This window comes from Phoxinus phoxinus (genome assembly GCF_949152265.1).
Source record: "Phoxinus phoxinus genome assembly, chromosome: 17".
In the NCBI taxonomy this organism is placed as follows: domain Eukaryota; kingdom Metazoa; phylum Chordata; class Actinopteri; order Cypriniformes; family Leuciscidae; genus Phoxinus; species Phoxinus phoxinus.
Genome location: NC_136892.1, coordinates 31,522,470 through 31,540,802, shown reverse-complemented (window position 1 = coordinate 31,540,802; position 18,333 = coordinate 31,522,470). Strand labels below are relative to the sequence as shown.

Below are 18,333 nucleotides of genomic sequence, written 5' to 3'. Positions count from 1 at the left end.
CTCACAGAACTTCGAAACAAACAGACCGCTTGAGGTAAATAAATAATCTTGGATGATGAACTTCAATATTGTCCGAAAAATCTGAATAGAAACCATTAATTTAACAGATGTCATAACAGAAACTTTCGTATGGGTAAGCTGTATTAACGTAGCTGAAATGATCCGGTCTAAAATTATTTAAAAATGGCCATCTTAAAATTAACCCTCTGGTCTCCGTGTTACTGATGTTGTTTATTTTATTTTAAATCTTGACATTTTCAAGTTAGATGGTAGCCTACAAGTATTATTAATAAAAAATGTGAGAGATATAAAGAGATTTAAAAGTAACAAATAAAATGTTTACTATCTTTCTATTTTCCTTTTTTCTTTCAGCTTCACCAAAAACAAACATGAAGCAAAGTCTTCAGGGTTGGGCAAGGCCAAAACAATAAGAATTTTTTTTTTTTAAATAACTGACTAAACCCACTTAAACAAACTCTCTATAAGAAAATAAAATAAAACACATACAGTGGTCTCACTGGCGATACCAAACACAGGAGAAAAGATCAAAAGAAAAAAGCACACAATCCCAATACCACTTCAGTAATAAAGGAACAATTATGTATATACAATATTTACAGAAAGAGGGCAAAACAAAAGCCACAATAAAAAGACAACGTCAAAATGAGGCTTTATATTAAGCCCAACGTGTAAATTCAGTAATCATAGAATTGTTTCTAAACAGTTGTTTGAGCAAAACACTTAAACCTGGATAATCTAGAGTGATTGTAAGTGTGATGATCATCTGCTAAATGAGCAACAACGACCACAATTCACTCCTTCAGTCAGTGAAGCTCCCACAGCCGTTCATGAGAGTTTAAATGCTGGGAATATTCCCATCTTCCCACAGGAGAAGAAGAAGCAAGCAGGAGGAATTACTCCAGGAGAAACTACGGACATACTATTGTAAAGATGGAGATTAAGGAAGAACCCTGCAGAATAAAAGATGAAGATACAGAGGAACAAATAGGTTGGTGTTTTCCTTCATTCTCTTTAATGACTGATGAGGAATATTAAGATGAAAACTGACATATGACTATACATCTAAAACTAGATACTAGTAGACTCAGTAGTAAACATGATTTGTGCTAAATTGAGATTTTGAACCATGTTTATTTTGTTTCTCATTTATCCTTTTATTGAATTATGTGACTTTTATTTGTTTATTTCAGACGAACAGCATCAGTTTCAAAAACCTCATTATTTCACAAATGAAGATGGAAATGCAGTCGTTTCAAAGACTGAAGAGAAGTTCACACAGAAACAAGCTGGAAAATCTGGAGTTGAAGGATCTTTCTCCTGCTGTGAGTGTGGAAAGAGTTTATTATGTAAATCAACCCTGAACATACACATGAGGATTCACACTGGAGAAAAGCCTTATACATGCACTCAGTGTGGAAAGAGTTTCATTCGCAAAGGAAACCTAAATGTGCACATGAGAGTTCACACTGGAGAAAAACCGTTCACCTGCACTCAGTGTGGAAAGAGTTTCGCTCATAAAAGTAAGCTCCAAGATCATCTGCGCCGTCACTCTGGAGTGAGATCGTTCAGCTGTGATCAGTGTGAGAAAACATATGCTGTGGAATCAAACTTAAGATCACACCTTAAAGTTCATGCTGCTGTGAAGCCTCACGTTTGTTCTGTCTGTGGAAAGAGTTTTTCACATCTTGGATCTTTAAAATACCATGAGCATATTCATACTGGTGTGAGACCTTATATGTGCTTTGACTGTGGGAAGACCTTTATTACATCCAGCAACTTAATAAAACACCAGAGAGTTCACACTGGAGAGAAACCGCACCAGTGCTCTTCATGGGAAGAGTTTCAGCCTATTATCAAATCTACTGAAACATAAGAAAAATCGTTGCCCGAAGGTGTCTATCTTCCATAACTTGTAAATAATCAAAAGATGGAATAACCTTTAATACAGTTAATATATAATTAGTATTGAAGTTTGATTGTTTGACAAGGGGAACTGGTTAAAATTGTTGTGAATTGCATTGTAAGTGTTGCATGTTTTGTTCTCCGACACCCGTATTGATCCTCTGTTGTGTTGCACATGCGCAGTAAACACTGAGTGTTACCTGTACACAAGATGAACTGAACAATAAAGCAACAATGTGAAAATACTCGTGTCAGTGTCATCGCTCAAGCAGTGCATGGTCATCTCACACAGATGTACAAGAATAATAGTTCAGAAAACTAGTTTATTGCAAATGCCATAAAACACTATGATTAATGAAGGGATGTGTTTTGTTTCTGTCTTGTTTAATTATTTTCATTGTACATATGAGACATTTGTGAAACAATGGCAACAATAGTCTATCAAATAATATCATTCATACACTGAAAAAAATTTGGAGTAGGATTTACTTGAAAAAAGCTAGGAAAGTTTTTTCACTCAGAAAATGCTAGTAAATTTACAAAGATTTGCCAAGTAAAAACCTAAACATATTTATCAGTAGCTTTAATTAGAAATCTTTAAGTTAAATTTACTTATGGAATTAAGTAAACTTTACTTAACCTAGTTAAGTAAAAGTAACAAAGAAAATAAGTAATTTTAACTTGGCTAGTAAAAGGTTGATTAATATCGATTTAGTTGAAATTTCCTTTGCATTACATTTCACTTAATTTTATTGAATTATACCAGTCATTTATAGTAATATGTGCTTTACTTAGAGTATCTAAGTAATTTATTCTTCATCATGTCTGATGTTAAGCAAGATGTGAATACAAAGACCTCAATACTTGGTAGACAATACACAATGGCGGTAACATTTGATGGATCGTTTTTGTGTTTGAATGTGTCATTTTGAGCAGAAAATGTACTCGAAATGTCACAAAATGGCAAGTTACTAATCCTGACAACAAAAGCAATGATAAAACAGTGTAAATACAGCTGGAAACCAGTGAAAAATGAACCTCATTAATTATTCAAGGTCCAGTGCATGATGGGAACCCCAGTATCAGAAAAGTTGAGTAATTTTTACTTAATTTTATTGAGTTGATATTTACGCTTTCATTTCTACTCGCTTGAATTAAGTACTGATATTGAATTTACTTATTTTTTTTATTATTCTTGCCTGAACTAATTTTTTCATGTAAATTACATTGTTTTTTTCAGTAGTATTTACTTCACCAAAAAATCATTTTTTACAGTGTATATCTAAAAAGGCCACCTATCGGCCCAGCGACGAAAATCCAACGGTGTGTGGGCGATTAAACCGCTTGTTAAAAAAACGCAACTTGATCATAAAAAATGAGTCAATAGGGGATTATCACGCTTCCGGGTTTAATGGGCGGGATTTTTCAACTTTGTGCATGTCCACTTCCGGCGCAGTTCAACAATGGCTGAAACGAAGGCTAGATGTCACTGCTCTGTTCCACTTTGTCAATCAAACAAACAACGCCAACCTCATTCAAGTTTCCATGGATTCCCGACTGAACTGAGTCTAAGGAAGAAGTGGATTAAAGCTCTCGAAAAAGAAACCGTATCCCTTGTCCACTTTGGAGCGGGAATTCGTAATTACAAAACGAAACCGGTTGTTGTATTTTTAAAACGCAAAATTGAACACCAAAATTTTAATTTGAACGGTAGGCTACACCAAATGCTGCGCAAAAAAATAAACTGACGATTTTTTTATTACTTTTTGCCCCTTAATTAAACATTTAAAATATTCACAAATTAATATGGATTTTGTTGTTGTTGATTTATTTTTCTAAGACAAAATTAGAACCTGGAAATTATATTATTCCCGCAGTGCTGAATGAGAAGAGCCATATGTCTCTGGAACCACAGCCTACAGAAAGGTGATTTATAGGCTAATGATAATAAATGTGTCTGAAAAAATAACGAGGCATTTTAATTGTTTTTAATAAACAATTTTCTAAATCAGTGTCGGCTAAAAACATATCTCCATCTCCGCTGTTAAGCAGATGCGCTGTTAGAGAGAAATGTACCTTTCATACGCATTACATAATCAGAATGTATTAGCTTTCGATTCTAATTTGTTTGTTTTAAAGTGGACATTTCAAGCTTTAGCTACATAGGCTATATTTAGTTTCAGTTCTCGCGCTCCTGTTCACGGAGATCATGAAAGCGCACCTGATTGTTTTATTTTATTTGACAAAAGCACAACGTTTTCTTGATATTGCGAGTTTACACAAATAAAATTAGTTGCGAATAATGTATTATAATTTTCTGTATGACCAGAAATGATAGAGTAGCCTATTTTAAATTGTTTCACTGTTGATAGGAAAACGCGGCCGCGCGTCCGTTCCATGCAGTGCCCCAGACAGCAAAATCTATTTGGGCCAGATTTGGCCCAGGTCTTCATTAGCATTTGGCGCAGATCCGCTAAACGGACCTGGGCCGGGCTCATTCTTTCCAACGGCCCAATACCGGAACAGGTTGGAATTACGGATCAGAGACAGATCTGGGCCAGCACTGGCCCAGTACAGTTATTAATGCCATGAGGTGTGGTGCGGATCTGGCCCAGATCCGCGAGTCATATTTCACATCTGGGGCTCATCTGGCCCTGGTCTGTGATTCACTTAGGCTATCAGACGATTAAGGCTCAAAAACCACACAATTTGTAATTTTCAAAATAGTTTTTTTATTTAAAAAAGGCAAAAAAGAACACAGCATGAACAACCATCTGTAGACGTGAATCCAGATGCACAAAAACAAACAAACAATACATAGTGAGAAAAAAAATAATATGGTTAAAGATCAATGTTAACCAAGTAAAACCTAATGTGAACACTGCACATATTTACTGCTCATTAGTTGGGTGCCACCCCGGCAGTCACAAGCCAGATTAAACCATCAGATTGATTTAACAGCATCTCCGTCTCCGTGTCGGTGGCTTTGTCAGACATGCGATTCTTCCTCACTGCTCCTGTAAAACGTACAAAAAGCACACAAAGCAAAGAAACAAAGAGTAAATATTAGATTTAATATTCAAAGATTACATTACTTTATTACATGACATAAAATGCTTCCACACATAAATAATAATAAATGTGATTATGTGACTAAAATTAATGAGAGAGTGGTGATATAGCCTAGGTAAAGACTGAGTGAGAGGCATACTTACGAGCCATTATGGCCTTGGTTGCCATCTCACTGAATTTTTTTATTATTTTTTTATTGTCCTTTATTGATTTGGCTATAGGCTACTGTCGGCAAAAAATCCAGCAATCAGGCGCTGTTTGACAGTGTGTCATGATCAGTGACAGTGATCACCGATTCAAACTTAAAGCCTCCTATTGACATTAGTTGTGGATGTTTAAAACTAGAAGAACATACTACCGGCTAACCGTAGCCTAGCTAGCTTGTCTGACACGTTTTAGGTTGTCAGAATGTCAGTGTAAACTTTTGTCAACTTTTTGTTTAATATAAATATTTAACAGACTATAACATCAACACGAGTTTACTTTTATAATGCACTTACTACATTTTACTTGTAATAATAGACTTACCAATAGTCACAAAGCCGGTGCAGCCTGCAGTCTTCCACTCGTATGCCTGTCAGATAGAGTTGCGGGTTTATGAAGGAAAAAAAGCGTTTCGTTAGTTGAGCCGCGTCCGGTCTGCGCAGCTCGCGCGAATCCGGCCCACACCCGCCGGACGGACTCAATTCAGATGTGGCGCGTCTGGTCTGCGCAGCTGCCCCGGATCGGCGCCGCACCCGCCGGACGGACTGTCACAGTCGAAGCTACAGACAAGTCTGGCGCAGAGTTGGTGCAGATCTGCATAGTGAGTGCGACTCCTATGCGAATCTGCTGATTCGAAAACGGATCTGGCACAGATGTAAATGCTGTCTGGGGCGCGCTCACACTCCGCTCCACAAACTCTTGGATATGCGTCAAAATCTTGTGTTTATTTGTGATAATCTTAGCCCTGTATTATTATGGTCTAACCCGCGCGGCTACTGACAGTAATGCAGCGCAATATGAAAGACTTCGTCTTAGGTTTAACAACCTATGAAACTAATAATGGACAATATGAAACTAAAACGACATAGCCTAAGCTTAATTTAAAATGGCTTAGGAATATGCTATTTAGAGGTGGATAAACGCAATTTAGAGGTGGATCGCTATTTCAGAATTTTGGGAGGTGAGCAAACGGCGTTTACGTGCGTTTAGCCTCCACTACATCCATGCCACCGGGGATAAAAATAATTAAACAGAGGCAGGGATACATTTAATTGACCAGAAAGGGGTAAATCCCACGGTAAATCGCACCCTGGATGCAGTATAAACTTAAGGTCGTCCATCATGGGTACGCCAGAGTGAGTGATTCACCGGAAGTGGCAGTGCACAAAGATCACTGAATGCGGAAGTACTACGTATCAGCGTGATAATCCCCTATTACAGGCCGATCTCGACCTTTTCTGTAAAAACATACAACGGCACTTGTTAATGAATTCTGTATCGTATTGGTAACCGATGCAGTTTGAGTAACACAGGAGTAATATGTTCTCTCTTCTTAGTACCCGTTAAAAGTCTGGCAGCTGAACAAGCTGCAAACGAGAGAGAGAGAGCCCTGACTCACACAGATACAACACATTACAGTACATTTACATTTATGCATTTGACAGACGCTTTTATACGAAGCGACTTACATTGCATTTCAAGGTACACATTTTACATTCTTATCAGTTCTTGCTTACCCTGGGACAATAATGCAAACAGGATGGGGGACGGCGTTCCAGTTGAAAGAATATATATATATATATATATATATATATATATATATATATATATATATATATATATTTGGACATTGTAACGATTACTATATTTTATCTACAATATAGGCTGGAAAAACTGGTTGGAGAGATAGACTAGTCTATGAAACAAAGGACCTTGCTGGAAATTAACATCTGACCTCCCGCATACAGTCTCACTCCTTTTCACGCCTAAAGACTCACACAAGAATATATACAGTATATATGGTTTAATGTGAATGATTATTATGTTTAGTATCATTTAAAATGTCTCAGAGTGAGTGGTACAAATGTCTCATTTTCAACTTAGTTAAACAAAAATAAATCAGGTTTTGAGAAGTTTAGAGAAACTGGCACACAAAGGAAGGTTGTCTCTAGGCAAATGTTCTCCTACCCCCAAAAGGTGTCAACTCTGAATGTAAATTCCCATTGTTAACATGTGAAAGAGGTTTTGGATATTTAATGGTGTGCGGCAGAGGAATCGGGGCACTTTCTGTATCTAGACTGGCCCATGATGGCTGGGAGTGACCGAGACACCCAGCCTCATGTATTTATTCAGGTTGGGTTCGCATCTCTTCTTTTTTATTCATGTTCTGTATTGATTATCTTTGAATTGATTATACAATTGACCTGATACCTGATTTAATAAATTGTTACATTTGATTATTCAAATTGATTTTGACCTTGTTCATTAGTAGTTTAATTAGTAGTTTAGTAGTTCATTCATAGTTTAAAAGTAATAGTCAAACATTCGCTCACTTTTAGTGATGCATAGATATTATCAAAACCTTTCATTTATGGAGTCAGATGAAATAACGAATAAACACATATGATAAATGTATTGCATTTAACCCAAATTACTTTTGAGATGTTGGAAAGACGGAACGCGCAAGAAACCTTCCCCGTGTAATTGGAAAAATTGGACCAATATAGCGCGGCTGTTACGGAAGCAGACGGACAACAAGGTAAATAGTGATTATAAAGTTTAATTAAACAGCAGAGTATCAGGATAACTCAACGTGCAGTAATGGGTGAGAATCAGAGTTCAGATATGGAGAATCTTCAGTGCAATCCGTGAATGAATAATAGAGATTTCTTTAGCAGGAACGGCGGGAGGAGATTTCCAGAGTGGATTCAAACTTCGTTAGAAGAGGCTGACAGGCTGACGGCACACACTCACGCACCACTTGACTGGACTGAATGGCTTACGGCTCGCACCCCACTGAAGAGAAGATCTGGACAGACTGGGACAGACTGGAATCAGCACAGAGAACTGGTAAGCAAACACAGGTAAGTTTAGTTAGTGACACTCGTAGAGAGAAGCACTATGAGTCCGCTTCGTATGAACGAGCCCGGACAATGAGAGGTGCGTGGTGTGTGCTTATGAAGCAGAGTGATTGATGGGGTGCAGATGTGTCTCGTTAGAACTCAGGTGACTGTGATCGCTGGGTGATTGTGGTGGAAGAACCTGGCCAATCCGTGACATTACCCCCCTCCCCAGGGCCCGCTCCTGAGGGCCGGGGTCTCCGGCGCCGTGGTGGTCTTCCTCGTCCACGAGGTCCAGGGTACTGAGGATGGCTGGAATGGAACTTTTCCATGAGCGTGGGATCTAGGATGTCGACTCTTGGGATCCATGATCTCTCCTCTGGTCCGTATCCTTCCCAATCGACGAGATATTCCAGTTGACCACCACGACGTCGGGACTGCAGGATTTCACGAACGGAGTAGATGGACCCTTCTTCCAGCATCAAAGGGGGAGGAGGTTCCTCTTCTTGGCCAGGTTCTGTGGAGAGAACAAGAGGTTCGTGAAAGGGTTTGAGTAAGGAGACGTGAAATGTGGGATGAATTCTGTACTGTGGTGGTAGTTGGAGTTTGAAAGTGACGGGATTGACCTGTTCCAGGATGGTAAAGGGGCCAACAAACCTGGGACTCAGTTTTTTGGAGGGCAGTCGCATACGAATATCGCGAGTTGATAGCCAAACCTTGTCTCCTGGAACGTAGACTGGACCTGAAATCCTCCTCCGGTCAGCGACTGTTTTGGATCTGCGAACTGCCCTCTGCAGATGATGGTGAGCTTCGTCCCAAACTCTCTCGCTCTCCCGGAACCAGTAATCCACTGCGGGGACCTCAGATGGTTCACCATCCCAGGGAAATAGAGGAGGTTGGAATCCGAGAACACACTGGAATGGTGTGAGGCCTGTCGTGGGTTGCCGCAGTGAATTTTGGGCATACTCCGCCCAGCCCAGAAACTGGTTCCAGGAGTTCTGGTGGCCGTTGCAGAAGGTCCTGAGGAACCGCCCCACTTCCTGGATCTTCCTCTCCGTCTGGCCGTTGGTCTGAGGGTGGTAGCCAGAGGAGAGGCTGACTGTCACACCTAGGAGCTTGAAAAACGATTTCCATACTCGGGAAATGAACTGGGGTCCCCTGTCTGACACAATGTCTTCTGGGATCCCATAATATCGAAAGACATGATTGAAGAGAAGTTCGGCGGTTTCCAGGGCAGTGGGAAGACCTCTTAATGGTAATAGTCTGCAGAACTTAGAGAATCGATCTACGATGACGAAGATACAGGTGTTTCCATCCGATGACGGTAGATCGGTCATGAAGTCAACTCCTAGGTGTGACCAGGGGCGGTTAGGAATTGGCAAGGGATGGAGCTTCCCTGCAGGAAGATGTCTGGGACTTTTGGACATGGCACACTCCTTACAGCCTTGAACATACCTTTTCACATCCCTTGCCATACCTGGCCACCAGAAGCGCTCGGATAGCAGCGAGAGAGTGTTGTTGGCCCCGGGATGTCCAGTGCCCAGAGAGGTATGAATGGTGTGAATGAGATCTACCCGTTGTGTCCTAGGGATGAACTGACGATTAGGTGGGCAGCCCAGCGGAGGTCGTGGATTAGGAGTGGCGACGGCTGGAGGAGCAGACCATTCGATGGGACTGATGATGATATCTTCGGGTATAATGTTGGTGGTTGTCTCGGGAGTTTCTGGAGAATCATACAATCTGGATAAAGCATCGGCACGGACATTCTTAGGACCAGGACGGTAAGTAATGGAGAAGTGGAATCTTGAGAAGAATAATGACCATCTGGCTTGACGGGGACAAAGTCGTTTTGCATCACGGAGGTACTGGAGGTTTTTATGGTCAGTGATAACTTGGAATGGATGGATGGCACCTTCCAGCCAATGTCGCCACTCCTCCAGGGCAAGCTTGATGGCCAGGAGTTCACGGTTGCCGATGTCGTAATTCCTCTCCGCCGGGCTGAGCTTCCGGGAGAAGTAGGCACATGGATGGAGTAATTCAGGTGTCCCATGAAGTTGAGAAAGGACGGCTCCAACTCCGGAAGTCGAGGCGTCCACCTCCACGACGAAAGGAAGCTCTGGATCTGGATGCGTCAGGAGGGGTGCTTGTGTGAAGGCAGATTTGAGGGATTGGAAGGCTGCGGCCGCTTCAGGAGTCCAGAGGAGACTTTTCGGTTTTCCTTTGAGCAAGTTGGTGAGTGGAGTGGTGATGATGCTGTAACCTCGTATGAAACGTCTGTAAAAGTTGGCAAAACCAAGGAATCTCTGGAGTTCTTTGATCGTGGTGGGTTCTGGCCAGGTGGTTACAGCTGTGACCTTCCTCTCATCCATGCGGACCCCCTGACGGTCAATGAGGTATCCTAGGAACTGAACTGATGGGAGATGAAAAGAACATTTCTCGGCCTTCAGGAAGAGATGATGAGCTCTGAGTGTGTGAAGGACCTCCGCAACATGGTGGCGATGTTCGACTTCACTCCGGGAGTAGATGAGGATGTCATCTATATAGACGACCACGAAGCGATGCAAGAACTCCCGGAGGACCTCATGAATGAAGTTTTGAAACACGGAAGGAGCGTTGACCAGACCATAGGGCATAACCAGATATTCATAGTGGCCAGTAGGGGTCACAAAAGCGGTCTTCCATTCATCCCCTTCTCGTATTCTCACCAGGTTGTAAGCGCTGCGGAGGTCCAACTTCGTGAAGATGTTTGCTGAACGGAGTTGTTCGAGAGCCGCAGGGACGAGAGGAAGGGGATATTTGAATTTGACGGTACCTTGGTTCAGGGTCCGGTAATCAATGCATGGCCGCAGCCCTCCATCCTTCTTGGCCACAAAGAAGAAGCTGGATGCTGCGGGAGATGTAGAATGCCGAATGTACCCTTGGTCGAGAGCTTCTTGAATGTACTCCTCCATGGCCTTGGTCTCAGGAAGTGACAACGGGTAGATCTTACCTCTGGGCAAAGGAGCATCATGAATCAGGTCTATGGCGCAGTCCCATGGCCGATGAGGTGGTAGCTGGGAAGCTCTCTTGGGGCAGAAGATGTCTTGGAAAGATGAGTAGATATCAGGAATCTTCGTGGACTGTTTCTCGAGTGGACTTTCGACTGATGTGACATAGACTGGAACAGGATTCAGAACAGGACGTGGAAGAACTGGAAAACATCTTGGTGAGCAGTCCTTGCCCCACTTCATTACTTCCCCGGAGCCCCAAGAGATGATGGGATCATGCTTCACCAGCCACGGCCGCCCCAGTATAATATCCGCATTGGCCCCCTCCAGAACCAGCAGCTGGATATCCTCTTGGTGTAGTGCTCCGACTTGAAGTGTAATGGGTTCACATTTCCGGTGAATACGTGGGCGTGCAGTGATGAACTTGGTTATGGGTTGGATCTGGTAAACATTTGACGAGGCTTCGGTACGGAGCTGGAGCTGACGACAGAGGGTCCCCGAGATGAAATTTCCTGCTGACCCGGAGTCGACGAGAGCGTGAGCTGAAACAGAGGATGTCTGGGTGGTTAACTGGACACAAGTAGTGAGAGGATGCATCTTTTCTTCCTCAATACAGAAGACACTCACCGATGTTCGTATGGGACTAATTGGACAGTTTAACCGAACATGCCCACTGGCTCCACAATACATGCATAGACCCCGGGTCAGCCTCCTCTGTCGCTCAGCAGCGGTAAGTTTACCAGAATCGATAATCATGGGTTCTGGTTCTGGAGGGCTGGCGGTTTCAGATGGGCGGAGGAGTACAGTAGCGTTAGAATGGGACTGATAAGATTGTATCCGGTCTGAGCATCTGATGGATTGTTGAATGAACTTTTCGAGCCCCATATTATCATCCAATGCGGCCAGTTGCATACGGAGTTGGGGTGTGAGACCAAGCCGGTAGGTGGTCAGTAAGGACCGCTCGTTCCATCCACTGGCTGCAGCTAGAGAGCGAAAGCGAAGGGCATAATTATGAGTAGACATCTTTCCTTGAGATAAATGATAAAGTTGCTCACCGGCTGATATCTCTCCATCAGTTCGACCGAATACTTCTTTGAAGTGGGAAACGAAGGCTTGTATAGAACTAATGGCTGGGCCAGCTTGCTTCCAGATCGATTCGGCCCATTGGAGAGCTGGACCGGTGAGTAGAGATGTGATGAATGCTATTTTTGACTGGTCGGTAGGATATAAAGTGGGTTGCATGGTAAATATGAGAGAGCATTGAAGCAAAAATCCGTTGCACTCCTCCGCCCCGCCAGAGTAGGGCGCTGGTCGGGCCATGGGACTGGAAGATGCGTTGGCCGAAGAAGCGCTCGGCGGCGGTGGCGCCGGTGGTGCGGGAGGCGTGATGGTAGGAGAAGATATTAATACCCTCTTCAGCGAATCCACCAGCTCTTGAAAGGGATCTGGAACACTCATGCTGTTACTGTCTTTAAGGTCCGGGCTAACTGTTACGGAAGCAGACGGACAACAAGGTAAATAGTGATTATAAAGTTTAATTAAACAGCAGAGTATCAGGATAACTCAACGTGCAGTAATGGGTGAGAATCAGAGTTCAGATATGGAGAATCTTCAGTGCAATCCGTGAATGAATAATAGAGATTTCTTTAGCAGGAACGGCGGGAGGAGATTTCCAGAGTGGATTCAAACTTCGTTAGAAGAGGCTGACAGGCTGACGGCACACACTCACGCACCACTTGACTGGACTGAATGGCTTACAGCTCGCACCCCACTGAAGAGAAGATCTGGACAGACTGGGACAGACTGGAATCAGCACAGAGAACTGGTAAGCAAACACAGGTAAGTTTAGTTAGTGACACTCGTAGAGAGAAGCACTATGAGTCCGCTTCGTATGAACGAGCCCGGACAATGAGAGGTGCGTGGTGTGTGCTTATGAAGCAGAGTGATTGATGGGGTGCAGATGTGTCTCGTTAGAACTCAGGTGACTGTGATCGCTGGGTGATTGTGGTGGAAGAACCTGGCCAATCCGTGACAGCGGCTTACAATAGCTACATAAACGTAGCACAATATATGATAATAAAAACTTAGAGGGATATTGATATTTATCAATATCATTCTGTAAAATTGGCTGCGCTATGTCGTCTTTTGTTATTGGCCAATGCCTGCAGACTGCAGCCAATGGAAATGCTTCTCTATCAGCAGACACGTTCTTGCAGCCCTTCGCCTATGAAGTGGTGCAATCAAGACTTCTTCAATCCCAGCTCTCCAGGTGGAGGTTGTGGAGATGCCTTTATCCCTGAGACGTCTTCAGCTTTCCATGGTATATTGGGTAAATTTGCAGGGGCATAAACAGGGTCATCCAACCAAACCAGTGTTGAACGCATGTTGGGAACATGGAAGGAAGCAATTTAACAGTTTTGGATGGCTGGGAAACAGACAAGACGAGAAACTGGGAATAGTTAAATTAACTAACAGCTGTACAGTGGCGTTACCTGCTATTCCTCCTTGGATATTTCCATCACCAGTTGTGGATCTTGAAATTGCAAAGATATTAAAACAATGCAAAGAATATGGTGGGATGAACGATCTGGTAAAACAATATCTAGGTCTCAAGTACAATAATAGTATTCAAATATTTACAGACGGCTCAAAAGACCCAAATACTGGAAAGACGGGACCGTATATATACCACATTTTCAGAAATCAATACTAAAAAGAACTTCAGACCATTTAGCAGTTTACACTGAGTAACTTTTAGCTATTTTACTAGCACTCACGTGGATAGAGGAGGTTGGGCCTAACCAATATATCATCTGTTACAGACTCAATTGGCATCCAGTCCTCAGGTCTTTAAACTGGCTCCGAGTCACATTTAGGATTGATTTTAAAGTATTATCACTGTTATATAAATTATTGAATGGCCTAGGACCTCAATACATTGCAGATATGCTCACTGAATATAAACCCAACAGATCACTCAGATCATTAGGATCACATCAGCTAGAAATACCAAGGGTTCACTCAAAGCAAGGAGAGTCCGCTTTTAGCTATTATGCCAGCCGCAGCTGAACCAGCTTCCAGAAGAGATCAGGTGTGCTACTACAGTAGCCACATTCAAATCCAGACTCAAACACATCTGTTTAGCTTAGCATTTACTGAATGAGCACTGTGCCACTGTGCGTCCGACTGTTTGCACTGTATTTTATTATTTTATTTTCCAAACTGTGATTCAGGAAGATTTTATTAATTTTTAGGGCTGTCTGATTGGAAGAGATTTTGAAGGGGAACGGGAGAGCTTCACTCCGACGAGGCGAGTGAAGATTATCTATACTACGGAGAGTATAGAGGTTCGCTGTTTGTTTAAAACAGCAAAAGTGAAACGTGCTCTGTGGGGGACACCACCCCAGCAGAGGACGTCCCTGGATTGTAGGTCCAGTGGCACCGCAAACCTGCTCAATCACTTCCATCTCAGATAGGGTTTTAATTATTCTTATTTCTTTTGATTATTTTAATTTCTTCTATGTAAAGCACTTTGAATTACCACTGTTTAGCTTTGCATTTACTGAATTGAGCACTGTGCCACTGTTCGTCCGACTGTTTGCACTGTGTTTTATTTTCTAAACTGTTTTAATTATTCTTATTTCTTTTATTATGTAATTATTTTAATTTCCTCTATGTAAAGCACTTTGAATTACCAGTGTGTATGAAATGTGCTATATAAATAAACTTGCCTTGCCTTGCATCATTATTAAGTATTGCAAATTGTAAATCTGTTTGTAGGCCTGACTTGATTTATGAAATCTTTCATAGTTTATATAGATTACAAAATCTTAATATTATAGTGTGTTTTATGTGGGTCCCATGATCTCACATTGAAATATGAAGCAGCTGATCGTTTGGCTAAAAAGACTCTTAAGTCAGACCTGCAATGGACAGTTCCATTGAGTAAAATGGAAATGAAAAGTGTCATTAAAACAGGAATCAATAGGTTATGGCAAAGACAATGGGAAAAGGAGACCAAAGGCTGGTTGGAAGCGAAGGGGAGAAACTGTGATCACAAGGTTAAGAATTGGACATACAGGTCTCAATCATAATCTCAGTCGTTTAGGGAAACACGCAACAGGACTATGTATTAACTGTGACAAGAGAGAAACTGTAGAGCATGTATTACTAGAGTGTGAAGCATACAGCACAGAGAGAACCATAATGTTAGAACAAGTCAAAACCATCAGCATGGCCAGCTCTCATGAGATACTTAAAAGAAACAGGTATATTTGATCGAATTTAAGAACAATTAAGAATATACAATATTTATAATTATTTATTATTATTATTTTTCTTTTTTATATATTTTATATATATATATATATATATTTATGTTAGTATATAAATCCGCATTGAAGCTCCACACCTCAAACAGTTGGTGGCGGTAATGCACCAAATTGGTATGCCAACCGCCAATACATTTAAAGAAGAAGAAGAAGAAGAAGAAGAAGAAGAAGAAGAAGAAGAAGAAGAAGAAGAAGAAGAAGAAGACACGTTCTTGCACATGCGCAGTACAGATCGAGTAGTGACTGTGCGTCTTTCTTACTCACAGAACTTCAAAACAAACAGACCGCTTGAGGTAAATAAATAATCTTGGATGATGATATTGTTCGAAAATCTGAGTAGAAACCGTTACTTTAACAGATGTCATAATTAATAACTTTAACACTTTCACCATAATAGATAATTTTGAAATTCAAATAAAATATCTGCTAAGCAGTTTATAATTATATTAACCCTCTGGTCTCCGTGTTACTGGTGTTGTTTATTTTAATTTAAATCTTGACATTTTCAAGTTAGATGGTACAAGTATTATTAATAAAAAATGTGAGAGATATAAAGAGATTTAAAAGTAACACGTAAAATGTTTACAATCTTTCTTTTTTCCTTTTTTCTTTCAGCTTCACCAAAAACAAACATGAAGCAAAGTCTTCAGGGTTGGGAAAGGCCAAAACAATAAAAAAAGTTTTTTTTTTTTTTAAATAACTGACTAAACCCACTTAAACAAACTCTCTATAAGAAAATAAAATAAAATACAGTGGTCTTATTAGCGATACCAAACACAGGAGAAAAGATCAAAAGAAAAAAAGCACACAATCCCAATACCACTTCAGTAATAAAGGAAAAATGATGTATATACAATATTTACAGAAAGAGGGCAAAACAAAAGCCACAATAAAAAGATGAAATTCAAAATAAAATGTCAAAATGAGGCTTGATATTAAGCCCAAAGTGTAAATTCAGTAATCATAGAATTGTTTCTAAACAGTTGTTTGAGCAAAACATTTACACTGAATAATCTAGAGTGATTGTGAGTGTGATGATCATCTGCTAAATGAGCAACAACGACCACAATTCACTCCTTCAGTCAGTGAAGCTCCCACAGCCGTTCATGAGAGTTTAAATGCTGGGAATATTCCCATCTTCCCACAGGAGAAGAAGAAGCAAGCAGGAGGAATTACTCCAGGAGAAACTACGGACATACTATTGTAAAGATGGAGATTAAGGAAGAACCCTGCAGAATAAAAGATGAAGATACAGAGGAACAAATAGGTTGGTGTTTTCCTTCATTCTCTTTAATGACTGATGAGGAACATTAAGATGAAAACTGACATATAACTATACATCTAAAACTAGATACTAGACTCAGTAGTAAACTGGATTTGTGCTAAATTGAGATTTTGAACAATGTTTATTTTTGTTTCTCATTTATCCTTTTATTGAATTATGTGAATTTTATTTGTTTATTTTAAATTTGTTTATTTCAGACGAACTGCATCAGTTTCAAAAACCTCATTATTTCACAAATGAAGATGGAAATGCAGTCGTTTCAAAGACTGAGGAGAATTTCACACAGAAACAAGCTGGAAAATCTGGAGTCAAAGGATCTTTCACCTGCTCTGAGTGTGGAAAGAGTTTTGTATGTAAATATACCCTGAACAGACACATGATGATTCACACTGGAGAAAAACTGTTCACTTGCAATCAGTGTGGAAAGAGTTTCGCTCAGAAAAGTAAGCTCAATGATCATCTGCGCCTTCACTCTGGAGTGAGATCATTCAGCTGTGATCAGTGTGAGAAAACATATGTTTTGGAATCAAACTTAAGAAAACACCTTAAAGTTCATGCTGGTGTGAAGCCTAACATTTGTTCGTTTTGTGGAAAGAGTTTTTCACAACTTGGATCTTTAAAAGAGCATGAGCGTATTCATACTGGTGTGAGACCTTATGTGTGCTCTGACTGTGGGAAGACCTGCACTTCATCCAGCAACTTAAAATCACACCAGAGAGTTCACACTGGAGAGAAACAGTACAAGTGTTCACACTGTGAAAAGAGTTTCTCTCAGTCAGGAAACCTGAAAGCTCATGAGAGAGTTCATACTGGTGTGAGACCTTATGTGTGCTCTGACTGTGGGAAGAGCTTCAATTCATCCAGCGAGTTAATAAAACACCAGAGAGTTCACACTGGAGAGAAACCGTACAAGTGTTCACACTGTGGAAAGAGTTTTGCTTGGTCAGGAAGCCTGAAAGCTCATGAGAGAATTCACACTGGAGAGAAACCGTACAAGTGCTCTTCATGTGAGAAGAGTTTCAGTCATTTATCAAGTCTAAAGAAACATAAGAAAAATAATTGCCCAAAGGTGTTTAAGTGAGCAAGGTTCATTTTCATAACTTGTAAATAAGCAAAAGATGGAATAACCTTTAATACAGTTAATCTAAAATTAGTATTGAAGTTTGATTGTTTGACAATGGGAACTGGTTAAAATGGTTGTGAATTGCATTGTAAGTGTTGCATGTTTTGTTCTCCGACACCCGTATTGATCCTCTGTTGTGTTGCACATGCGCAGTAAACACTGAGTGTTACCTGTACACAAGATGAACTGAACAATAAAGCAACAATGTGAAAATACTCGTGTCAGTGTCATCGCTCAAGCAGTGCATGGTCATCTCACACAGATGTACAAGAATAATAGTTCAGAAAACTAGTTTGTTGCCAATGCCATAAAACACTGTTTTATGAAGGGATGTTTTGTTTCTTTCTGGTTTAATTATTTTCAATGTCCATATGAGACATTTGTGAAACAATGGCAACAATAGTCTATCAAATAATATCATTCATATATCTAAAAAGGCCACCTATCAGCCCAGCGACGAAAATCCGACGGTGTGTGGGCGATTAAACCGCTTGTTAAAAAAACGCAACTTGATCATACAAAATGAGTCAATTACAGGCCGATCTCGACCTTTTCTGTAAAAACATAC

General features: G+C 40.8%; 2 protein-coding genes across 3 annotated transcripts in view; one reads left to right on the top strand and one right to left on the bottom strand.

Annotated features, from left to right (window-relative positions):
• The window catches only part of LOC306984771 (uncharacterized protein), a 102,037-nt gene that overhangs the window by 28,835 nt on the left and 54,869 nt on the right, over positions 1-18,333 (bottom strand). The window lies entirely within an intron of this gene.
• Positions 15,519-17,981, top strand: LOC306984774 (uncharacterized protein). 2 transcript variants are annotated; one of them, XM_079586466.1, is made up of 3 exons: positions 15,519-15,650; positions 16,505-16,624; positions 16,840-17,981. In XM_079586466.1, exons 2-3 carry the CDS (start codon positions 16,567-16,569, stop codon positions 17,721-17,723), a joined length of 942 nt encoding a protein of 313 aa, XP_079442592.1. In that variant the 5' UTR covers positions 15,519-15,650; positions 16,505-16,566; the 3' UTR covers positions 17,724-17,981. The 2 variants fall into 2 exon arrangements, with proteins under 2 accessions (XP_079442592.1, XP_079442591.1); XM_079586465.1 differs by having other exon boundaries at positions 15,566-15,650; positions 15,973-16,624; positions 16,840-17,974.

What these genes read in the sequence shown, in the direction of transcription:
- LOC306984774 (XM_079586466.1), top strand. Translation starts at nt 16,567, where the DNA reads ATGGAGATTAAGGAAGAACCCTGCAGAATAAAAGATGAAGATACAGAG. An exon ending in AGATACAGAGGAACAAATAG is followed by an intron (nt 16,625 to 16,839) that starts GTTGGTGTTTTC and finishes TGTTTATTTCAG; the next exon opens with ACGAACTGCATCAGTTTCAA.